Source organism: Sycon ciliatum, chromosome 6 (genome assembly GCF_964019385.1).
Source record: "Sycon ciliatum chromosome 6, ocSycCili1.1, whole genome shotgun sequence".
Taxonomy (NCBI): domain Eukaryota; kingdom Metazoa; phylum Porifera; class Calcarea; order Leucosolenida; family Sycettidae; genus Sycon; species Sycon ciliatum.
Window position 1 is genome coordinate 27,591,500 of NC_088648.1, and position 9,381 is coordinate 27,600,880.

General features: G+C 43.7%; 1 protein-coding gene across 1 annotated transcript in view; it reads right to left on the reverse strand.

Moving 5' to 3' along the window:
• The window catches only part of LOC135819832 (sushi, von Willebrand factor type A, EGF and pentraxin domain-containing protein 1-like), a 21,548-nt gene extending 18,411 nt beyond the window's left edge, over positions 1-3,137 (reverse strand). Inside the window, exons 1-2 of the mRNA XM_065333117.1 lie at positions 2,965-3,137; positions 1,493-1,592 (exon numbers count right to left, since the gene is read on the reverse strand). Of these exons, the coding sequence (XP_065189189.1) occupies positions 1,493-1,580 (88 nt within the window). The 5' untranslated portion in view covers positions 1,581-1,592; positions 2,965-3,137. The remainder of the gene's footprint in view (positions 1-1,492; positions 1,593-2,964) is intronic.
• Positions 3,138-9,381: the final 6,244 nt, after the last annotated feature.

Here is a 9,381-nt window from a genome sequence, read left to right on the forward strand (position 1 = left end):
TTTATTTCTTTGTCGCACATTCCTTCACCTTCCCCTGCATTCTTCCCCTCTCCTTGAGGCCGCATATTACATGAAACGGTTGAGGAAGAGAATTTAGGATAGCACCACAGTGTAATGTGTCGTCCTTGGTATTGGGAAACTCCACTTAGCTATGGGCTGATGATGCATTAGACCCCTTAACACCTCAAAATGTACGAAAGGGCGAATTTGGTGATGCAGTGCAAAAGTGAGCACAGCATTATATCGCATATCAGAGTTCCAACTCGATAATTTTGATCTTTCAAACTTTGGCTGAAACTAGAAAGTAGAAACTGTGTCGACACAATTCTAGACAAAATGTTTCAAGTCCATGCTCCACATAGTGTTCAAAACCCTTGCAACGATATTATAGTGCTAGGTTTTCGTTCCTCAATCGCGATCCGTCCACAGTGGTCGAAATTCGGCATTAGAATACTGCTAGTTAATTGATTCCGAGGAGATTTATAGTGGATATCCTTGCTTCGTTGGGTGATTTAAACCTTACCGCCACCTTTCTGTTCATATTATATATGGCAGTGACAGCATTGCCGTTTACGAGGTACACGTGACTGAAAGAGTGCCTTCTTTTTACATACATATGGATTGTATTGATGTAATGGTACTAGTATATGTTGGAGCACATGTAAAGCATTTATTCATAGCGTAAGCCAGGGACAGGCAAGTGGTATATGCAATGAATTGATGACAGCATATCCTCCTCCTTGTTTTGCTCTTAGAAGGATCAGGAAAATTTAAGGCCAGCACTCGCTAATCGGCCAGTAGTTCGTACTCTGCATTGATATTTTTCAAATTATGCTTGAAATAAGTCCGTTTTCGCGAATGTTCGCTGTAGAGGAGTTCGTGACAATCGAATTATTTGGACTTGATATGATCCCTGGTCACCTACAAGACAACCTAGTCCATACTATTGGAACGTTTGCCTTGCCAGTGTTCGTCCTCAAAACGTGTAACTGTAGTAGAGGTGGCTTGCATCAGTGCACAGAAGATTTCCCGGAGTTGTAAAACCAGAGAGAGATAGAGAGAGATAGAGATAGAGAGAGAGAGAGAGAGAGAGAGAGAGAGAGAGAGATAGAGGGAGAGAGGGAGAGAGGGAGCGATGGAGAGAGGGAAAGAGAGAGAGAGGTAGAGAGAGAGGGAGAGAGGTAGAGAAAGAGGAACCGAGAGACAAAGAGAGAGATAATACATACACAAAGAGGCACACCTAGCCGATTGGAGTAAGATGGACAAGAGAGCGATATAGAAAAGGTATTAATAAGGGGAAAAGGTGAAGTAGAGAACTTGACGTGTTGTGTCTGTTACTTATTGAAGTATCTGAAAGAAAAGCTGATGGCTTTATGATAAGTACACCTGGTTACCCCGAGTAAGATGACCTCCTCTTCAGTGCATCAACAGTCGCCCTATCATATCACTAACCGTCGTTGGCATATCAAATCCACCGTTAACTAAAACTTACCAACATACATGTGGAGTTGAGCATTAATCTCCACCCAGGTTGCACTTAGAGCGAACAATATTGTGAAGAACCTACGAATTTGTTCCATAGCGAGAATGTCCTTTCAGCAGTAGAGCAGAAAAGCCCACATTCATATAGAAGGATTTATAATTCCAAAATAGATGGTTTAGAAATGGGGGCTTATTTAGACTATTTGTCAATTTGATCTCGTCATAGATTGTTTCCGCGGTGTCCATCAAACATATTTACAAGAAAAAGACCCAGAAGAATCTAATCACCAGAACAAAAGCACTGGCTGGCAATGCGAACGCTTCCCAAATTTCCTCCAATTTCAAACGACCACTAACAACAGCATGTATCACACTGCTTGCTATGGCGGTCGCGCATTAGGCCGAACAGGTAGACATCAAAACAAACCAATTTCCAAATTACTACTAATTCTATCTCTGTCCGTAGGGACTGCGTGTAAGGTCCAGGAACGTTAACAATTGCTATCCTACACCCTATCTAGTAACTAATAATTTTGTTGTCACATGCTCAATTATTCCCAACCCATCGCGACTGTCATTGACTGTAGATAGCTTTATCCGCAGGCTAGTGCAACGGCTGGCACACGACCCATAGTCGATAAAACACATTAGCGATTTTGACTGCGCCTCAATTGGCATATTCAGGCAGTGTTTGGGTAAGCGTTTGCGTGCTGTAGACAGGTAATGATTAATTTAGAGGCAGTGAATGATTCGAGTGTCCACTCTGCTTTTCCTGTGAACACGAACTATCCGGCACAAAAACTATCAACTCGATATCCCGAATGAGAGCTGTTTCTACAAGTACCCCGTCAGATCTCGTCAGGGAAGCTCAGGATAACTGAACGAACCGATCGCACTGATGTCTTCTGAACGAAAACACATTCACTTCTTCAATCTATCCAAGGCATCAAATACAGACTGCTCCGGCTGGGCACAGATTGTTGATACCTTGATATCGTGAATGAATCCATACATGCAAGTATGCAAACATACATGTACATGATCGAAATGATTTGCAGCAATTCGAAAGAGCGCTCCATTCGCATTATTATTATTTTGCGTATGTGCAGAATCTTGTACAAACTAGGGATTAAAAGTGTTCTTCCAGTTACTACGGGTTTCACACATCATTCAGCACTGTAGTTAATGAGGTCAAAAGTACGTAACCAACTGTTATTGAATGCAGATCTAGTCCACATGATAATCGCTATTGTGTCAAATACACAAGAGACATTGGAAGCGGTGTCGCAACTCTGAGTTTCTTATTACTACGACCATCAGCCGAAGGGCAAAACGGGCAGTATAAACATAATGGGGACCAAGGTGAGAAATTCTAAAGGGATATCGAACGCAGGAGTCAGTTGCAGGCGAGTTTCAAATACCAAGCAAGCTCCGTTTTCCCTTCTACGTAACAGGACCAGCACAATTGTATAAAATACGTACAGAGTGAGTCAGCGCGCGACGCAGTGGTTCAGCTCAAGCCACGAGAATCTTTCGCAGAGTCGGTGGAAATAGCAGAATTAACCGCTTGCTTATATTCAGTTCAACACTCGTAACACATATTTCCAGTGACCGGGGCTTTACTGCAATTAATTCAGCGGCATCCTCCTCTAAGCAAGCGGGAGGAACGTGTTTACTGTTCATATGGAGCGTGCATATTTGATACGTTCTCAAGCATTATTCTTGCCTTTCTTCGGAAGCCAAGGCCGCTTTAACATGTGTTAAACAAGAAAAAAACGGAAGCCAATTTCAATACACAGTGTGCGACAGCTGCTGAACACTTGTCATCTGATGATTCACATGCTGGGGAACCTTGGTACTAGTATTCTAGCTGACCTGGATGGATCGGCTTTCCAAGGTGTTATTTTATTGTCCCTCATATCACCATAGGAGTATTGATTTCAGCACAACATAGTACTTAGCCTACTCAAACTCACAAAATGAGGGTTAAATCCTCCGAAAGCACATGCAAAGACCTGGAAATGCCCAATCTTATAAGTTTGACGATTCAAAATTGATATGGCCTTTTAACTGCCTTGAAAAGGACTGTTTCTGGCCATAAAGTAAATACGACAGACCGCATAATTCCCGTGGAGCTGGTTAGATATACATGTACTTGAAGTACCTGAAACGTATGTAGACCGTTCCTTAGGTCAATGTAGATGTACGGTGGCGATAATGTGAAATGTTAATAATATATTTGCCCTGTTTAGACCCTAATGCATTTCTGTTTCATTATTGATTGAAGGTAAGTCTCAGAAATTTGATAGATTGACGACAGGCAACACACTCCAACTTGTATTTTTCCCATCAAAAGAATTTCGCAAATAGCCAAAATCAAGAGATTGAATGAGAAAATCTCACACGTCGTTATTGAACCAAAATATGATGTGTCCATGCTCCGGAATATCTCGGTGGCACGGCCACAGATTATAGTACACTATACAAGCATAGAATAATATTAGTCTGGTTCTGTTACTCTTCTAGGCACTGGGGTATGCCACTTACTTCCGCAATTACAATATCCACATGTGTCCCAATGGAGCTACACTTCCTGAAATGCATTACTGTCGGTCGAAGAGACACGCGAGTTGACTAAGTTAGAATCACCTGACGCATGCAAGCCACGACATGATCGTAACGAAACAGCTCGCCTGTCTCTTAGGTGTTACTCCTACACTGTACTGCAGGTGGTTTGGTGAATCTGAAAAGTAGTAATGCAGTGGCAGCTACACTAGAGATAATAAACAACAGTAAGGAGCTGCCCAGGGCTACAGGTAGTTTGCAGGAGACTCTAAGGCGGGCACGGCCGCGGGAGTACCTCATTAGCAACGTGCATGACAAATGACCCACAGATAGGGTGCTTTGAGTTGAAGCGGGCAGTCAGAGGCCGCCTTGTAGAAGTCTGGCTGACCATAAGTTATCTGGGATCACAAGCCAAGGGCTGAATGTATTTGTAAATCGCGGTTGGATTTCACAATGGATAGGACGGAAGCGGACCATGTCATTGTACTCACTTAATTAAACTACACGTGCCGTGGTATTATTCATATTGAGGATCTGAACGCCGTTCATTTCCCACTACTACCATAATCACATCAACATTTTCGCAAACAAGTGGATTCAAGAAACCGCCAATCCTATGCCTGACACAAAGAAGATGGCAGAGTACAATCGTGTCATGAACTCTCTTCTAGCGAATGCTACTGTTCAGTAACCCTGTCAGCGGATAATACAACTCCCCGGGAATAGTTAGGACTATGATTATTCAGACGGTAAGCCAAGTAAAAACCTGTATAATGGAAAATTAATTTTTGGGCACAGGTTATGCTATCGAGCCAACTAAACCAGATTTTGAGCCGCACAATCTAGCTCAAAACTGACGGGGAGTACTGAGACATTCGACAATCGTTCAGACAAAATACTTTGTTCAATGTCTTCCCTGCTAGCAAGGAATCGAGAACTGGAGAAGCTAAGAGCGTGAGCAGTGACGAGTTGGACACAAGAAAGTCTTGGATTGCCGCCATTCGTCGAGATGAGCGGAATGGCTGCGGGTACCATCCTGTCATACAATATAGTGGTGTGTTCTAACCATTTCACTGATGAATACTATAGTCGCTATCGACGATATCCCAGTGGAGTTCAGCCTGGAGATTAAGCTCGGTTTGAAGACTCTGACATTCAGTACTATACTGGTTTTCCTTTGCTTGCTGCGTTTGATGCATGTATTCAATTTCTTAACCTTGATTATAGGAGCGTCTTTCCTTTCGCAGTAAACCAGTGGATGCCGATTCCAGGAAAAGGAAACCCGGTGATGAACGGAAGATTAAGTTAATTGGCTTGGAGAGCTTTTTCATTACCATGGTAAGTCTTCGCCACGACACACATACCAATCTCGCCGCGTCCTTCCCAAGTGGTAGAACGATTGCTGGATGTTTACAAAAATGCATCCTACAACATTCATGATCATAGATGCTACAGGGCTGAAATGTAATATCGTTTCCAGTCTGTCTGCGCAGTCGCAACTCTACAGCTCATATAAGACGCATAACGTTACTACATGTACCTTGACGAGCCTCATCCGTATGACCCCAAATGGTGGTGCGGCGCTTACCTCCAAGTCATTTACGGGTTCCACCAGTGACCACGAGCTCACAATCAGAAGCCACTACTTAAATCTTCTGCCAGTAGCCGGCTATGGGACTTTGATTATGGCAGACCAAGGATTTGACATCCGGGATCTCTTGATGCCACATGGCGTAAAGTTGAACATTCCCCCATTCAAGCGATCAAGCAACAGATGGCCTTAGAAGATGTCCAGAAAACGCAACAAATTGCCACGTAACGAATTGATGTTGAGTGTCTGATGGAGCGAATCAGGGAGTTCTCTATCTTTTCAAAGATCGTTCCAACAATTCTTTTCCCTATCATCATTCAGATATGGGTTGTTCGCAGCCTGCTCACAGTATTCTAGGCTCCTTTACTTGCTGAAGCAAATATGTTTTCCATGCCAACTGTTGCTAGCATTGCATGGCGAATTGATCTTCAGCAACACGAATTTTGTCATGCCCGAACAATCATGCACAATACGGAGCAGCTAATGACTTAGTGGGTATAAATGTGGATAGTATGATAATTATAATTTAGGTTGCAATATTTGCAAAAGTGCAATGAATAATAATACCCCTCTTGATGAATATTGGTGCTGGCGCATTGCGGTTTATCAATTTCCATGGTCACAACAGATTTACTAGGGCGAATATAAAGTAATCTTTGCAACCATACAATAGGTCCTTTGGTAGAGCAGAGCTGGACCCAGTTTCAGGAAAACTAGGACGAAATGTAGCTGCTAGAGGGCCGACTATGCTCATTGCGTCGCTATGGGCTTCCACGACCTCAGCGTCAACAATGCTCTGAATGGCAGCGGTTTTCCGATTTCCTTGCCGATGCCTGCCGCCAAATATATCTGGAGTGCACAGTATTGGATCGATGTGATAGAACCAGGCCCTGAACAGATGGAGAAAGTTAGAATGTAAAACATGTATCGATAAATGTACTTTTTCTTGTGCGAAATGTTGAAGACTGCATCCTGAAGTGGTACTTACCGATCGAGCAAATCACCCCGTTTCCTGGACACTCCGGCTCCTCTAGCTCGCAGGTAAGTCTTCAACTGGTTGATTGTCCATTTTCAAAGGACTCGTTGTCCAAAGGCATCAAAAAGTTACACAAACACCGAGCTTTGGGATCGCTAATTCAACTAGATTCTCCCTCGCAGGACTACTATCAACATTCCCTTCATCGCAACGCACCGCCACAAGAGATGAAGTGCTCGGCTCATTGACCGCTTCATCAGCCATGCATCAAACATATCACAAAGGTCCAGCAAGAAGTATATGCAAAAAAAACCTTTCTACATATCGGTCAGCAAAGAAGAAGCGAGAAGAAAACAGAATCCTTCACTTCGCTGTCAGTTTTTTTCCGATCCAGGAGAGTCTAGTTTTTTCTGGCCGCCTGGGTGAGTACACGCCAAACGCGGTGATTGTTCGTTGCGATTCCAGAACAAGAGCTCGCGCTGGGAGGAATGCACTGCATGTATGGCGTGCCTGGGTCACGCATTCAGTACACATGCCATGCCCCGCCAAGTCACTGTGTGTCTTATTTGGCAAAAGACCTATTCGTCCTCGTGAAGCTTCCCCTTCATATTTTAACCTCTGATGATATTGAGCCTCCCAAGTTGGGTGGTTGTTGCTTTGCGTTTTTGAATAATTTTATTGTGATGTGACCGTTCTGTCTTTTCCTGCGAGCCCATTATCGTACCAAGCAAGCATTCCATGACGCCTCGGATTATGTAGCTTGTGTTCAGCTCGATGGGGCTTACCTCCACCAACTTTGGAATTAGCACTAATGTGCATAAACCTGCCAAGTCGGAAGGCCGTAGGTTGACTCTATCAAGCAGTGCACAAGCTGACTTTAATTCGTGGAATTCCGCAGTTTTCCTATTCAATTTCGTGCTAGATTGTGCACGTCTGACTCGATTGCCTAACAGTTGTGCTCACCGTTTTCCTTGTTACAACTTTAATTATTGTAGGACGTATCACATCAGATACTGCCCTGTTTTAGCAGTGCCCCGATCATTGTTTGTTGACGAAGTACCGGTATACATGTATATTTCTGTAACATGTGTACTTACATTTTTTATGACAAGACAACGTCAAAATGTTGTTGTCACCTATCGTATGGACTGCGAATTCAGCCGTAAGTCCAAAACAAGATACATGTACTAGTAATGACCTTGTTTCGAGGAGGACGATTTTCCCTATTCTTATATGTTGCGAGATCGGGGCTTGGTTGGTCTTTCGGTGAATCTTCTTGTTGGATATGGGGTAAGGGTGGACAATATTCATAACAGCGACCTTTCGCACCACGCGGACGGATACGAAACGAATTCTGATTCGTCACCTGGGTTCGAGGATTCGTCAGAGTCGCCGAGGAGAGCTCGTTTTCACGAATGAAAGCCTCTTCATTCGTGGCACGCTCCGAATCCGTCAGGTACACATTTTTTGGCAAGGTACACATGTTTTGCCAGGTATACCTTTTTTCCCTTGATTCGATGATCCAGGCACGTGCGCGAGAACACACCCGTAGTACCGTACGCCAAGGTACCGGCCGTATTCGTAGTTGCCATGCAGATTTGCATTACGACTTGCGAAACCTGAATTCTGTTTTCACCGAAACGATTACAAGCCGAATCAAACTTTCGTTTCGCATTCGATTCGTAGCAAATGCGAAAGGTCCTTAATATAATTATCGGAGCTTGTGACGATACCATGCATCCAGTCGATACTTCAGCTTCTTCGTTAGTGTCCACAGGCCACAGTTGTACAAGAGTACAGGCAAAATCAGAACTTTCAACAAACAAAAACGAGACATGTAAAGAGCGGCGCCTCCTGTGGCTGGGGAACGTTGCCCGGGAAGGACCAGGCGCGGCCTCTTACAAGGCACTGCAGCTAGCCGTCAATACGTCGGACATCAGGCGCCGCCATGCACGACCCCACTAGAGATGGGTCGCCAACATCAGAGAAGACCTTGAACCTCTGAAGGTGCCGATTCAGGAATGCCTCAACCTCGCAACCAACAAGCAACTCTGGTTAACGATCATTGACAGATGCATGACCCCCGTATGATTTTTTTCTGCGGGCAATATGTGACCTGTTCATATTATTATTATTATATTATGTTGTTTTGTTCCAGATGTATACGAACGGTGCCAATGCCATGGGTGCAAGTTCATTCAAAGAGTCATAAATCAGTCAAATCTCAACTGAATTTAACAATTGAACTACGTACGAGGTACCAGACTACGACTGGGGTCGATACGAGCTAGTATAATGGAGCTGCTAGCACTCGATCAGTTTGCTTCATTTCTCAGGATCTAAGACTAGACACTGTGTCAGAGCAGTCAGTCAAATGTGACATTGCTCTTTGCCATGATACATAATATTGTGTACATGACATTGTGTAGGTGCTCTTGTCTATCAATAACACAACCATTGGTGAACCAAAATAATGTATCCCAAAAAAATTCATTCCAACTGACCGAGTTTCCTTTTTGAGTGGCTACCGACCGGAAACAAGTCTATTATTTTGACATCACGAATATTGCGGTTCCCTCATCAGGTATAGAATAGTCTATGCTCCAGTGGTTCTTGTTATTCTTATTCGCACACGTCATTCCATACAGCACTTCTGTCGTCATACACATACTTCGTTTTATGAGAAAAACCACGAGACTGCCCTACGAAGTTGTCTTTGACCAGTACTGTTTAGCTAGACTCGCTTACAGTGAGTGCACTGAAGTTT